Source organism: Nicotiana tomentosiformis, chromosome 9, assembly GCF_000390325.3.
Source record: "Nicotiana tomentosiformis chromosome 9, ASM39032v3, whole genome shotgun sequence".
NCBI lineage: Eukaryota > Viridiplantae > Streptophyta > Magnoliopsida > Solanales > Solanaceae > Nicotiana > Nicotiana tomentosiformis.
In genome coordinates, this window is record NC_090820.1 from 85,565,011 (window position 1) to 85,580,590 (window position 15,580).

Below are 15,580 nucleotides of genomic sequence, written 5' to 3' on the forward strand. Positions count from 1 at the left end.
TTTATATTGGCATGCATATATAAAACTTAAACTCTTGTTTTTGTTAATTTAACCTTGATGCCATGGTGTGTTTACCATATGCCAACTCTTCAAACCATATGACAAGAATGGCGAAATACATACACATGCACTTGAATTTGGCGCTATTGTTCCATTTAAACACTTAAAGTGGTAATAGAGTGTGTCATTTAAACACCCACTTCATATTCTTTACTAATAAGAGATTGCGTGTGAACAAGCGCCTTACACGTTGGAAAATCCACCAATCAGAACATAACACGTAGTTGTTATTTCAAGCCCTTATATTTGTGCCTATGCATTCCCAGTCTGATATCAAATCCAAAATTTGCTATTGATTAAAATGCTGGAGCTAATTTAGTTTCCAATGTTCACGGGCTATTAAGTTCGATGCGAGTGAAGGTGAATCGAAGTGTTCCTGGTGGTTTTAAAGTTTGTCGACTGGTGGCCGGTATTAAAATTTCTTTTTGTCCCCGATGGACTGAAAGAATCTTCGCGGAATTGTTCTTAGTGATATTCACAGACTCATAAACTGTAAGTAACCACTATTTTAAAATTGCAATTGGATCTAGTTTTTATAGAGATGAAGAAAATTAGTAAAAATTAGTGAAAACACTAACGCGATCGATTTTGCAGTCAGTAAACCTGCTACCTGGGTTTGCTTATACCCAAGATATTTTCATATGAGCATTTTTATCACATCGGCAAATAGAAGTAAAATTTTGAGAGCCTAGTGCTCTTTTCGACATTGCATTGACAGTCTTCTTCAATCAAGCGAACTAGGAGAGATTTGAAAAATATAAAGAAAAAAGAGACCTTCTAGCAAACCTGGATGTGGAAAGCCAACTGAGATGGAGAAACTAAGATAAAAGATTGAGGAGAATGGAAGAAGAACGCTGAAGGAGAAAGTATTAAAATGAAACAAAACTAAGATAAGGTGCCAAAATGAAAAATAGTGTCAAGTTTGAGTGTTGTCTATGTATTTGGCCGACAAGAATCAATTGTGGAATCCTTCATCACTAATCACTATCTGTTAAAGGGCATCTCATAGTCATAATCTCTTGGCAATAGCATAAAGGAATGGGAAAAGAAAGATGAAAATAGATCGCCTCTAGTTGAAGCTCATAACGACAATTTCAGTCCGCACAAACCTTTTCAAGTTCTAATCTTAGTGGTTATTTTGGTTTGAACGAAGTATAAAAAGATTTGATCTCCGTATAAAATTTCGTATGCTACTTATATAATGTTTGGATTCTATTACAAAATCCCGCTCAACTAATATACTCCCTCTGTTCCAATTTATGTGAACATATTTGACTGGGTACGAAATTTAAGGAAAAATGAAACTTTTGAAATTTGTGGTCCTAAATAAGTTAAAAAGAGGCCCAAAATATTTGTGTGGTTATAAAAGCTTTTCATTAAGGGTAAAATTATAAGTTTAAGCTAAATTATTTCCAAATTTAGAAAGGAGTCATTCTTTTTTGAACGGACCAAAAAGGAAATAAATTCACATAAACTGGAACGGATGGAGCAGATGTAAACTAAAAAAAGCTAATTTCCGACGCATGCAATTCGTCGAAAATCCCTTCTCGACGAGCCCATTTCCAACGGGACATTCGTCTAAAATTTACGTATTTTAGTAGCATTCGTATAACTAATAGTACAAATTTGGTTTCCACCTATCTAAATACAAAAATGCCTTACACCAGCCAATCAGGAAGACCTACACAATATAATGCTTCAAGCATTATTCCACAACAATTCATGCATTATTAATATATATTCACGCTATAACAGGTCTTGTATTATTATATATTATTCACGATCCATGCATGTATTGTAATTACGGCATAGCTAGACGGGAAACCAAATTAACGACCTCTAAATTAATTGTTTATGAGGTTTGATTAACTTGGAAAAGATTGTTTGTATTCATATTTCAGGCTTATATAAGTTCACTTAATTAAACTACTTATATATAAGAGAGCATCACATCGAAGTACCAATACTAAGAGAAAAGACTAAATGTAAGGCGGCTTTTAAACAATTCTCACATTTAACTGTATCTTTCACAAAAGATTGACTTGTAGTATTTCTTTTATAAGTTCAACTTTTTGTGTAGTCAGAAAGATTCTTTGGCCAACTAGTTAATATGGGGACTCTTGTCTGTCCCTATATAATCCTCGTCTCTCAAATTCAAGATTTAATTTGTAAACCAAATTTTTATCCCTTTCTTCAACTTCAACTTCCATAAACTTGAGATTTACCTCTATAAGTAAATAAATGGGTGGTTTACATATACTTATAGCAGTTTTGTCAATTTCTATATTCTTGCCAGAGTTGGTTTCTGCTCAACTCAGGACCAACTATTATGCCAAAACATGTCCTAGTGTTGAAACCATTGTTCGCAATGTCGTTAATCAGAAAATCCAACAAATAATTATCACAGTCCCTGCAGTTCTCCGTCTCTTCTTCCATGACTGCTTTGTTGAGGTATATATTGTTCTCCCTTAGCTTGTATTATTCGCATAAGATCTTCGAAATAATTAATGCATCAAAACTTCGAACTAATTAATGCATATCATAACTTTCGTTTCTGTTAGAATATTGCACATTGGTCGAGAGAATGAACGGTATGTAATGGCCTCCTTCTATGATCCTGGATAATCATATCATGAGTTAACTTTTGGGATTAGAATTAGGTTTGGATTCATTTTTTGTGATGTGGTACTAGAACAACGCACGTCTCATATTGGTCACTAAAGTAATGTCGAACTAAACGAAATTGGATCAAGTCACCCGTGTGGGTCAACCCAATCCATGTAAATAAATAAGTAATATATATTTGTTTTATATTTATATTTAAGGGGCATACAAGGAATTTTTTGTATGTTGTGTCAATATTTATAGGTTAACGAAAAATAATAATATATTAATTATCACATTACCTAACAAGAAATACTCTTAGTCCAATGGTTTTGTTGAGTCTTAAATTAGAAGAGAGGTCTTGCGTTCGATTCTTAATATCTATTATTTATTTAATAATAGAGACTCAAATATTTGCCAAAAAGAATGATCTAGTTGAGGTTCGAACCTATAACCTCTTAGAGCAAAATTAGGAACTTAACCAACATGCCAAGCAACAATATGCAATGTTATTTTCTTTATCTTGTTCTTTTCTTACAGTATTACTACATATATCTCGTAAAAAATTTGACTTAATGATGTTGCGTGACACCGTTTTGTTCCAATGTTAGATTTGTTTCGCTAGTCGTCAACGTAATCACATGCCACATATAAGAATTACATCGAAAAGTTCATAGTCTAAGCCGTACATGTTATAAAAGATTGCTCCAATATTCATTGAAGATCGCTATTGCTCTTCTCATAACCTTTCATAGAAAACTTTTGGGAAGAAGGAAGAGAGTTTTGTCTATTGTTCTTGAGAAGGAGCACATTATAAATGAAAGTAAACAAAGACTTATTTAAAAAAGATAATTCTTGAAATGATGCATTTATTTCTGTTGGGTGTGTGAACAAAGTTTCACATTAGTATGTGAAAATATTGAGAGCCTATATATAAGGTGTAGGATCTCTTAATGGTGTGGGGCCTTTTGGGAAAAACCGTGTGGGCTTGACCCAAAGCGGATAATATCACACTGTATTAAGAGGATCTTTGAGTCGTCTTAGCCCAACAACTGGTATCAGAGCCAATGGTTTGGCGGGACTATGGAGATGATGGAGTGTGGTGCGAGGGGCCGGCTTAGTGCCTTTGCCCGTCTACGGGGTTTACGGCCTTTACCCGTAGCTTTGAAGACACATACACAACCTTTGACCTTCAGTGACCATAAATACTCGGATCATAAGGATGGCACACAGTTAATCTCCAAATTAGCCATAAATGGTGACGAGTCATGTGGAACTTAGTTCAAAGGGGAGATTGTTGGGTGTGTGTGAACAAAGTCCCACATGAAAAGTAGAAAAGAAAAAGATTCTACTTATAAGGAGTTGGATAGTCTTAATAGTGTGAGACCTTTTGGCAAAACATCGCGCGGGCTTGGCCCAAAGAAGACAATATCACACAATGTTAAGAGATTATTTGGGCTAACAACAACTGGTATCAGAACCCAAGTTCGGCGGGACGAATATGGAGATGGCAAAGTGATGATGCGGGGCGGGGAGCACACAAGAAGAAACTAGGTGTGGGCTTTGGTTGCCATAATACTCTAACAATGTAGGTGGCACACAGTGAATCTCGCAAATTAACCCGTGGATCGTGGCAATAGTCACATGGAACTTAATTCAAGGGAGTGACCTGTGAATCGTCGTAGTGAGCCACGTGGTGCGAACAAAGTTCTACATTGGTAGCTGAAAAGATTGGGAGTCTATATATAAGATGTAGAAATCTCTTAATGGTGTGAACCCTTTTAGGAAAAATAATGCGGGCTTGACCCAAAGCGGACAATATCACATCGTATTAAGAGGATCTTTAGGCCGTCTTAGCTCAACAATTTCCGATAGGTGTGTCTTTTTTTTCTCTCTATTTTCACTTAATTTAATTTATTTCTTGGGTGCCCCATTTTTTTTTAAAAAATCAATTGTTCTCATTGACCGGAAATGGGTGGCCGATATTATTCTTCACGAACTCTATGTCATATTGTTCACGTTAGCTCCAATATTTAGTGATGAGCGTGTAGGATTGTTAAAATGTCCTTGTTGATCGAGAGAATTATGAACTATTATCTTCTCATATGGTTTGGGACAATGACACTTTATGACCTTTTTTTTGTGTGTGTAGAGTTATGCCAAAAGTATATTGTTTTTCACTAGTTAATAATAGTAGTCTAATATGATCTTTCTTATGTGGACGTAGGGCTGTGATGCTTCTGTGATAATAACATCTACACCAGGGAACACAGCAGAAAAAGATCACCCAGATAATCTTTCATTGGCTGGAGATGGATTTGACACTGTGGTCAAAGCCAAAGCGGCCATTGACGCAAACCCAAGTTGTAAAAATAGGGTCTCTTGTGCTGACATTCTCGCTATAGCCACTCGCGACGTCATTGAGCTCGTTCGTACTGCTTTTTATTATTACCTTTCTTTTTATTACACTAACAATTTCAATATTTTTATATGATTGGTATATAACTTAGATCTTTTTATTTCTTTTTTTCCTTTTTTTGGCTTAATGTACACTTGATTGGCATAATATATACTATATTACAAGCACGAAAGTCCTTAGCAAAATGTCGTTCGTCTATTTTATCCTTTAAAAATAGATTTCGCACTAGATCAGAATGTAATTTAAGTTTTTCTTTAATTTTTAGGAGTTCTAAATTAACTAAACTTTTAAATATAATTAAATCTTTTCCTTATCCGAATATGTAGAAAGTCCCGAAGTAAAATCGATTAGAACTTTACTTTATATAAACTCTTTCTTTATTTTGACAAGTTAACATAATTATAACCTTCTATGTTAATTTTTCAATATTAATTTTCAGAATAGACAAATAAAGAAAATAAAATGAAAAAGAAAAGAAGAACAGAAACAAACAAGTTTGCCTTTTTTAACTCCTTCGGGATTGCACTTTTTTACTTATTCATTTTTTTGTTTTCTTCTCTTTCTTCTCGCTTATTATTGTCATTTCTTTTTGTCATTGATTTTACAAAACTTAATTTAAGTGAAAAGTTAAAGAAAAGAAAATCAAAATTAAGAGTTTTACATATACATATACTTTCGGAATTCACTTACTTTATTTTCTTTTTACGTAAGCATTGATAGTTAAAATAATTTCAACAAAAATTAAAAACTACGTAATAAAATATGTTTATAAAATTAGCTAAATAATGGAGTACAACAGAAATTAAGGACAACTTAGTCAAACGATAACTTTTTACTATTATGATAAATAGATTAAAAGTATTGTTATTAAAAAATTAAAATAAAGGCGATAAATATAATATCGTAAATCACAAGGGAGATTAGTGTTACAAAGTCAAATATAAGAGGATATCTCTAAAATTATCTCTTTTTTTATTAATATTTAAATAATATAGAAAGTCTTAATATTTAAGAATTTAAAATCAATTAAAAGTTTAATTACTTAAAATAGTATTATTTTTTTATTTGAATAATTATTTCATAACTACAATTGCTTCCATGTTATCCATGTAAAGTAAATATAAAAACTATAATTTGAATCAACAAGAAAATTTTCCTCTACTATTGAAAATTAATTGTTAAGTCTTTGATTAACTAATAAGCGAAAAATCCAAATCAAATCCTTTTCAAAATTCATCATACAAATAATTTATTTTTAAGCTTACAAAACTCTTAGAATATATAAATTTATTTTCATAAGAGAAGCATTACCGTGAAAGAATTCGAAAATATAGTTAAATTGATTATAATATAACTTTAAGAGTAAAATTGGTAAGAGATAAAATTTTGTAGCAATAAGAATGAAATACTAGAAGATAGAATGCATCTTAGTGAGGTATCATTAACTATTTTTCTTTTTCTTTGCATTCATATCAACAAATGACAATTCCCTACATCATTTTTAGACTCATTTTCACTTAGCAATATTTTTCTTGGAGCTACATTGCCAATCTTTTCATTCTCATATCTTAAGAGACAAAAGTTTACTTTTTTAATTTTCGTAAGAAATTCCTACATAAGTTCTCAAAAATCACAATGAAGTATTGATGACTTTATCTAACTAGCTAAGTAGGATCAGTATTCGTTTTCAGGAACTTATATATTTTTTAATTTCTATTTTATAACTCAAACACATTGTTTATATAATTTTTAAAAATTATGTTTTCATTAATATAAAATACACGCGCAAAGCGCGTACCCTAAAACTAGTAATAATAATAATAATAATATAAAATGCAGTCGGGTGGACCAAGGTATCCTGTAGAATTGGGAAGGCTAGATGGTTTCACATCAAAGGCTTCAAACGTGGAAGGCAACCTGCCAAAGCCAACGTTCAATTTGGATCAACTCAACTCCATGTTTGCTTCTCATGGTTTAGATCAGACGGACATGATCGCCCTCTCTGGTAATTCAGATTACTTTTTTCGTTTTGTTTTATTTTATATGACGATATTTGACGGAACATAATATTTAAGAAGAATAAAAAAACTTTTGACTCTTAACAGCGGCCCATACTCTTGGAGCTTCTCACTGCAACAAGTTTTCCAACCGGCTTTACAACTTTAGCCCTAAAAATCCAGTGGACCCAACCTTAAGCAAGACATTTGCAGCCCAATTACAGCAAATGTGCCCAAAGAATGTAGACCCACAGATAGTCATCAACCTGGACCCAATCACACCCAATACCTTTGACAATGTTTACTTCCAAAACCTACAAAAGGGAATGGGCTTATTCACCTCAGACCAAGTGTTATTCACAGACAAAAGATCCAAAGGAACTGTTGATTTATGGGCTAGCAACTCCAAAGTTTTCCAAGCAGCATTTGTAAATGCGATGACCAAATTGGGCCGAGTTGGTGTCAAAAGTGGCAAGAATGGGAATATTCGTAGAGACTGTGGAGCATTTAATTGAGAAGAAAAAAAGGTGAATGATTAATTGCTTGAAGTTTCCCTGGCTTGTGAATGACAAGAAAAGATTGCAAACTAGAATTTAGTTGTTTCTCTAATAAAATGGGACCAAGTTCCTTAATTTGTGCATAGGGTGAGTGAGTTGCAATAATAATATGCTTGATATCCAACTTTAAAGTAGGGTGTACGGGTAACTTGCATTTCAGTACTAAAATTTAGTACTCAAATTGAAAGCATCAAAACTTTTATGCAAAATGCCTTAAAACTCTCCTAAACTTTTCGCGACTATTAGTTTCCTCCCCAAACTATCTCGGGTTCGAATTACCCCCACACTAGGATAAGTAAATTTAAAAACCCCCTCGGCTGCCACATGGCACAGGAAGTGATCTCAAATGGTCTTTGGCGTGTGAGGTGGATAAAAAGGGTCCTCTAATAAGCTATAACAGTAAAAAAGCTTCCAAATCACATTTTCCTTTTATTTTTCATATTCCTAATGGCTATTCTTTCATTTCTTCCTCTTTATAAGTTCCTCCATTGAAGCATAACAATTGCTCTTTCTTTTTGTATAATTTTAGATTTTCTTCTTTAATTGTTAAAGTCCTTGGTGATATTCTTGGTTTCCTTCCTAATTTTCTCCAAGATATTGAAGATGAACCCACTTTGTAAATGTGAGTATCCGTCACATTTGAAAATTCCATGGTCAAATGACAATCCAGGAAGAAGATTTTTTGGTTGTAAGAAATATAAGAATGATAAAGTAATGTTTAGAAGGTTTAAATTGATTATAATTTATGTTGAGTTTGTTCTAGGTGTTTTCATTAAAAGAATTTGTTAGTTGTGCTTTTTGTACAGGTTAAAGATCGTAAGGCTTGTAATTGTTTTGAGTAGTATGAACCGGAATTTCCAAAACAAGCTAATGTTGTTATTTTGGGTTTGTTGAAGAAGAGAAATAAACAAGCGCAAAAGCTGAAGTTGAGAAGAAACCAAAGAATTCTAGGTAAATCAAAGTGAAATTGGGAGAGGCGTTTGAGAGATTTTTTGATAGAGTTCTGCTAGACAAAGAGAGTAGGGTTTAGAGAAAAATAAAATCTTTATGTTTTACTTCTAACGTTTTTCCTTTTACCTTTTTTTTCATTTTTTTCTCTTCAGTAATTAGTATAAAAATTTAATATCATTTTGTTTAGCCTATATGGAGTACAAATCATATAAATTGTCCAAATATATCGCGCGTGCATACACTTAACTAGGTGTATGAGATCCGGGGTGGGGCTGGGTGGGGAGGGGGGGTAATTCAAACCCGAAATAGAGTATATTTGCATGATTTTGCATTTATAGATATATAGTAGAACCTGATTTCATCTATTCACTTGAGGCGTTCACCCAGTTAAGTTTTACTGGAATGATCCAGTGTCAATAGATGGAAGCCTTCTGCACTGGTATGTTGATTCAAGTGAATATATCATTTCAATGAAAGTAAAAGAGGCAAGATTCAGTAGAACGTATTTTCCAAAATAAAATTACGTGCAATTGGGCAGAGAGTCTTCAATTGTTACCGAAGATTGATCTTTTCAGTTTGGGCAATTTGTTTAACCAAAAAATTATTTTTGTGGTTAAAGCAATAATAGAATAATTCGGCTTTTTTAATAACCAATTTTACTTCGCTTTTCCTAATATAGATGAATAATAAATAATGGAAACAAAATATTGAGACAATAAAGAAAGAGAAATCTTATTGATAATAGTAGTTTCCTTTCAAGAAGAGAAAACAAGATTATTCAAATAGGAGAGAATAAATATGAGTCATTGACCGTATAATGTCGGGAATTACTTGATGATCATATAAAATATGGTATGTGGGGTTTATATAAAGGTACAATATGTAACTGTTTTGCCCTACTTAATTCTCGCATGTTACTAATATTTATTACATTGATTGCCCGTTACTTGGGTAACTTGTAACGGTTATGATAATAACAGTCAATCGGGTATAACCAAGGAGTATGTCGATTTCTTTCCATATTCGTGGCTATTAATGAACATTCCTTCCTCATGGTCTTTAATTATCCATCCCTCGCCTATCTCCTTCTTTCCAGCTGTCAGGTACGGTATCTTTGTAAAGCGATCTCGTGGGTGCTTTACTCATGCTTTCCCTAACCTTCATTCTTCTCTATCACGTTGACTCTTATGTCACCTATCAACATATCATTAGTCCACATGACGAGTCTATTTTTCCACCAATACTCAACTTGAGAAGAGAGGTGAGAGAAAGAGAGAAAGATAAGGCTAGAGAAAATGAGCAAGATTAGAGCCTAAAATCAAGGAATTACTATTTTATAAATATTGTTGTGTTAGATAATTAAACGCAAATGTTCCTAACAGTAGTAATTAGGTTATAATTTTGCATATTTAGGTAAAATTCACAATATAGTTGACATTTAAACTTGTGACCTAAAATAACTTTCGAGTTCCTTTTCACTCATTCATTTTTTCCTTCTGTTGGGAACTATCTTTTTCAATAAACTCTCTCTATAAAGTCTCTCTTTGCTACGCGTCCTGACCACGCTCCACCAGATGGAGCCACTGGAAGGCCTCCGACCGACGCGGCTGGGTGACCAAAATCAACCTAAGGGTGTGACTACTTACACAAACAAGAACCTTCTAGGGAAATACTCTTACACTAACATGATTATATCTCCGTCAAGTTCATCTCCGAATTCCATCCATCAAGAGAAAGAGAAAGTGATAGCAAGACACACAACCCACAATGATATGCCTGTTGTTATTTTTAAAGCTTCAGATTACTATGGAATCATGGTTGAATCGTGTAAGTTCATTATTGTGGGTAGGTTTCTTAGACCTCGCCCCCAAATTGACCGAATTAGGTCTAGATTCAAAGAAATTATTTCACTGAAGGGGTCAGTTAGAATTGGGATTTCTGATAACCACAATGTTTTTATTTACCTGTTTAATGAGGATGATTGGAAAACTGTTTGGTTCCGTCGGGTTATTGAAATTGATGGGATGCAGATGTGGTTGCAAAAATGGTCTCCGGACTTCAATCAGAAGAGGATTTATGTGTTACCCCTGCATGGTTGCTACTTCCAGGTTTACCCTTCCATATGCATGATTGGCACTATATAAAGCAACTTCTGAGCTCAGTTGGTACTCCATTAGCCCTCGATGCTGCTACGATGGGGAGAAGAAGACCAAATATGGCCAAAATTTGAGTCAAAGTTGATCTACTTAAACCTCTGCCACATAGTATTTTTGTTGGTCAAGAATATGAGGAATCTCCACTCAAGGGCTACACGCAAAACTTGGAGTATGAAAGGGTTCCTAAATATTGTAAGCATTGTAGAAAGATAGGCCATTATATGATTAACTACAAGGTTCTTGAAAAGAAGAAAGCAGAATACAAGGAGGAAGGTGATCGAATAGAACTGGATAAGGAAACACAATTGGACAGTGTGATAAAAGCAAGCAAACAAGCTGTCAATGATAACAGGGAGAATCAAAACTCTCCAAGCTTGGAGAGTGATCAAAATTAGCAAAAAGAGAATAGGGAGAAAACTAAACTTGTTAATACCAAGGATCTGAAGGTTAGCAAGAATAAGAACAAGAGGAAGAAGACTAAAAAGATGTCAAAAAAGAAAGCAAAGTGCTCTTCAAACCTGTTCAGAGCAACATCAAAAAGAAAGAAACAGCTGCCTCTATTGCCAAGCAGAATGATCACTCTAAGTAGACTATAGAGGAGAGTATTTTTAGTCCTGTTAATGATGGAAGTTCAACACCTAGATCAAGGCAGTGACATTGATCTCAACAACAATAGTAGCATAACCAAGGAGGATGATCTTAACACAAAAGAGGAGCAGCTAGCTCAGAACAACCCCAGGCAGAATAGCAATCATGAAGGCATGATCGAGGAGAAACATAATCTTGAACAATATTGTTGTGATTCTAACTCATCTACTGTTCCTACTGAAATAAGGAACCATCCTGGATTACAGTTGGTTGTGGATCTATACGGGAACAAGGAAAATGGAGATAACTTTAAGTTGATAGAAGATAATGCTGACAATCTTCAAATGGTTGAAACTTCTTACAGTCAAAAAGAGGTGAGAAATGAGGAGATTGACTCTCAAAATCACAATGAAGAACATCAACATATGATAAGAAGAGGAAGAAGTGAAACCAGAAAAAGTGACAAAAGGCACAACAACAAGACTCAACCTTCTATGAGAATGAGCCAAAAAGAGAATACCACCCCTAATTGTTCTGATGATTAGTTCTCTTTTCTGGAATATTAGGAGGGTTAGGTCCAAAAAAGTCATTCACAGGATGAAGAAATTGATTGATTTTAACAATACTCAATTTGTGGCCATCTTTGAACCCTTTAGTACTAAGGTAAAAGAAGATATGGCTACAGAAAATTTCTTGACTATCAACCTTGTTGTTTCAACAAAAATGGTCAAATTTGGTGTTTTGGAATGCTTACAACCCCACTAAGATCATTACAGACAGTGACCAATATATTACTATCAAAATGTACAAAGCTATTGGAAAGCAAGACATTTGCATTACTGTTGTATATGCTAAATGCAGGTCTTGTGATAGAAAGGACCTTTTGTTTGCTCTAGAACAGGACAATCTGGTTGTGGATGTCCCTTGGTGCATTGTGGGAGATTTTAATGTTATCTTGGATCCTAATGAAAAACTAGGGGTAAGCCATACATAATGCATAGAAGTTTGGAGTTTCAAACATGTATGGACAACTGTAGGGTTACTGATATTGGGTATAATGGTTCTAACTATACTTGGTGAAACAACAGAAGGCCTGGTAAAAGAATATAGAAAATGCTGGACAGAGTTTGTTAATGATTTGCGAGATCAACGTTTTCAAAGGTGCTCCATTAGACACCTGTCTAGGACTGGTTCTGATCATATGTATCTTCTTATGAAAAATCTGAATGGCAACCAACATCAAATTAAGTACTTCAGATTTCTGAATTGTTGGGTGAACCAAGAAGGTTTTTTTGACATTGTCAAGGAAGTTTGGGGAATGAATGTGGTAGGAAATCCTATATGGACCCTTCAATCCAAGCTTAAGGCAGTCGGTAAGAGATTGAGTCACTGGTCCATGAATGATAATGGGGATATTAATGTAGCAGTCATAAGATGGGAAGAAAGACTCTGAGACTTGGAAGACATTGACATTGAGAATAACACTGAAAAGAGTAGAGAGGATGTCAACAAGGCTCATGCTCAATATATCAGATGGCTTAGTCTTCAAGACTCTCTGCTCAGGCAAAATGGTTTGAAGAGGGGGATAATAATACTAATTACTTCCACTCCATTCTGAGAGAAAGAAGAAGAAGGCAGCAGATTAATAGAATCAAAAACAACAATGGTAATTGGATCAAGGGGGATAAGAATATTGCTAGGAAAGCAGTAAAATATTTTCAATCACTTTTTAACCTTACTCCTCTGACTATCAATTCTTCTACTCTGGATTGCATCCCATTTTGTATATCGGGGGAAGACAATGGTATGATGTGCAAGATGCTAGATGATAAAGAAATCAAGGATGCTATTTTTAGCCTGAGCCCTCATAGCACTGCAGGTCCAGATGGCTTCAATGGTACCTTTGTGATGACCCAAAAGGTCATCTTATATTTTAGAACTCGTATCTGCACTCTTAAGTCTTAAAAATCTCATTTTTTTTACCTTTCTCGATTTGCGTACGCAGTCCGGGCAGGTTTTCGGAAAGCTTTTATGTTGAAAACTAATAAAAATAAGAATTTTTACCTTAAAAGTTGATTTTAGTTGACTTCGGTCAACATTTTTAGTAAATGGGCCCGGATCCGTGTTTTATGATTCTGGTGGGTCCGTATCAAATTATGGGACCTGGGCGTATGCCCGGAATCGAATTTGGAGGTCCCTAGCTCAAGTTATGATTTTTTGATGAAAATTAAAAGTTTGAAAATTAATTATTTTTAAGAATTAATTTATGTTTGGCATTGTTAGTACCGGGTCCGTATTTTGATTCCGGAGCCCAATACAGGTTCATTATGATATTTAAGACCTGTCTGAGATATTTGGTGAGAAACAGAGTTGATTTGACGTGATTCGGACCTTCGGTTGAGAAAATAGTAATTTTAAAGTGTGTCTTGAGAATTTCATTCGATTTGGTGCTAAATTCAGAGTTCTAGGTATTATTTTGGCAATTTGATCACGCGAGCAGGTCTGTATGATATTTTTAGACTCGCGTGCATGCTAGGTTTAGAGTCCCGAGGGCTCGGGTGAGTTTCGGATAGGCCACAGGATGTTTTGGACTTTGGAAATCTGGTATTTTGCTGCAGCAAGTGTTCTGGCATGTCCTTCTTCGCGTTCGCGAAGGTACTCTCGCGAACGTGAAGAGTAAATTGGGCAGATAAAGATTTCTTCTTCGCGAACGCGAAGTCTTGGTCGCGAACGCGAAGCGATGGAGGTGTTACCCTTCGCGAACGCGACAAGCCCATCGCGAACGCATAGTGTTAGGCACTAAGGAGGGGCAGGCAACTTTTTCTTCATCGCGAATGCGAACAATGACTCGCGAACGCGAAGACTAGGGAAGGGTAGCTACGCGAACGCGAGCACTGTCTCGCGAACGCGAAGGCTTGGCAGCCCATACACTTCGCGAACGCGACAGTGCTCTCGCGAACGCGATGAACACTGTCGCCCAGCACTTAACAGAAACCCAGAAATGGAATTTTAGCCAAAAACTCATTTTTCTCAAAAATCAAACGGTGAGAGGCGATTTTTCAAGAGTCATTTCTTCCCCAAATTGTTGGTAAGTGATTCTAAACCATTTTCTTTCAATTACCCATTACATTTCTTGAATTTTCAACCTAAAATCTAGAGTTTTTATGGTAGAATTAGGGGTTAGGATAGAAACTAGGGATTTCGGAAATTTGGGGATTTAGACCTCAATTTGAGGTCGGATTCCAAAACTAATTACATATTCGGGCTCGGGGGTGAATGAATAAAAGGATTTTGGTCCGAACCTCGAGTTTTGACCAAGCGGGCCCGGGGTCAATTTTTTGACTTTTTGGAGGAAAATTTGGGAAATTTAATTTATGAAATATAATTGATTTATTTAGCAATATTGATATTATTGAGTCATTTTTGAATAGATACGAATGGTTTGGAGGTGAATTCCAAAGGAAAAGCTGTTATTGAGAATTAAGTGGCCTTCAGAGTGAGGTAAGTATTGTGTCTAACTTTGGCTTGAGGGAATATGTATTGTGTGAGTATTTGATACGTGTTTTTTTGTTGAATACGACGTATAGTTGAGGTGACGAGCATCTATACGTTGTGGTCGAGTCATAGCATGCGAGTGAAATTCCATTTCTTGTAAATGTGTAGTCTTAAATCTTGTTATCCATGCTTATTATTGTTGTTGAAATATTGGGAGACTTGTATCCGGTTCCACCAAGGTCGATAAAATTGTGAATATTGATTCGAGGTCGAGATGTTAAATTGTGAAAGTAATCATTGATGAAATATTGATTTCTTGTGAAACTTCTCTCTATCCATTGTTATTGATTCTGTGAATTGTGAGGAAGAGTGTAAAGCACGAAGGATGATGCCTTGCATAATTTAATTATATTGTGAGGAAGAGTTTAAAGCACGAAGGGTGATGCCGTGCATAATTTATTTATATTATGAGGAAGAGTGTAAAGCACGAAGGGTGATGCCGTACATGAATTATTTATATTGTGAGGAAGAGAGTAAAAGCACGAAGGGTGATGCCGTGCAGTCTTATTTGTTATTTGGTGAGGTTGAGAGTAAAAGCACGAAGGGTGATGCCGTGCAGTTTTCCTTTGCTGTTTTAATTGCTCAATTCGTTTAAGGGATTTTCTGTTTAATTCTGTCTTTTCATTATTCTCACTCTTTATGTTGTATTCCCCCATTGTATGTTCCCTTCCCATTATTTTTGCGTTATTGCTT

The 15,580-nt window shown here is 35.0% G+C and overlaps 1 protein-coding gene across 1 annotated transcript; it reads left to right on the forward strand.

Moving 5' to 3' along the window:
• The first annotated feature begins 2,204 nt into the window (after positions 1–2,204).
• Positions 2,205–7,728, forward strand: LOC104112283 (peroxidase 51-like). Its single transcript, XM_009622158.4, has 4 exons — positions 2,205–2,511; positions 4,892–5,092; positions 6,923–7,088; positions 7,189–7,728. The coding sequence occupies exons 1-4, from the start codon at positions 2,302–2,304 to the stop codon at positions 7,593–7,595; spliced, it is 984 nt and encodes a 327-aa protein (XP_009620453.1). The 5' UTR covers positions 2,205–2,301; the 3' UTR covers positions 7,596–7,728.
• Positions 7,729–15,580: the final 7,852 nt, after the last annotated feature.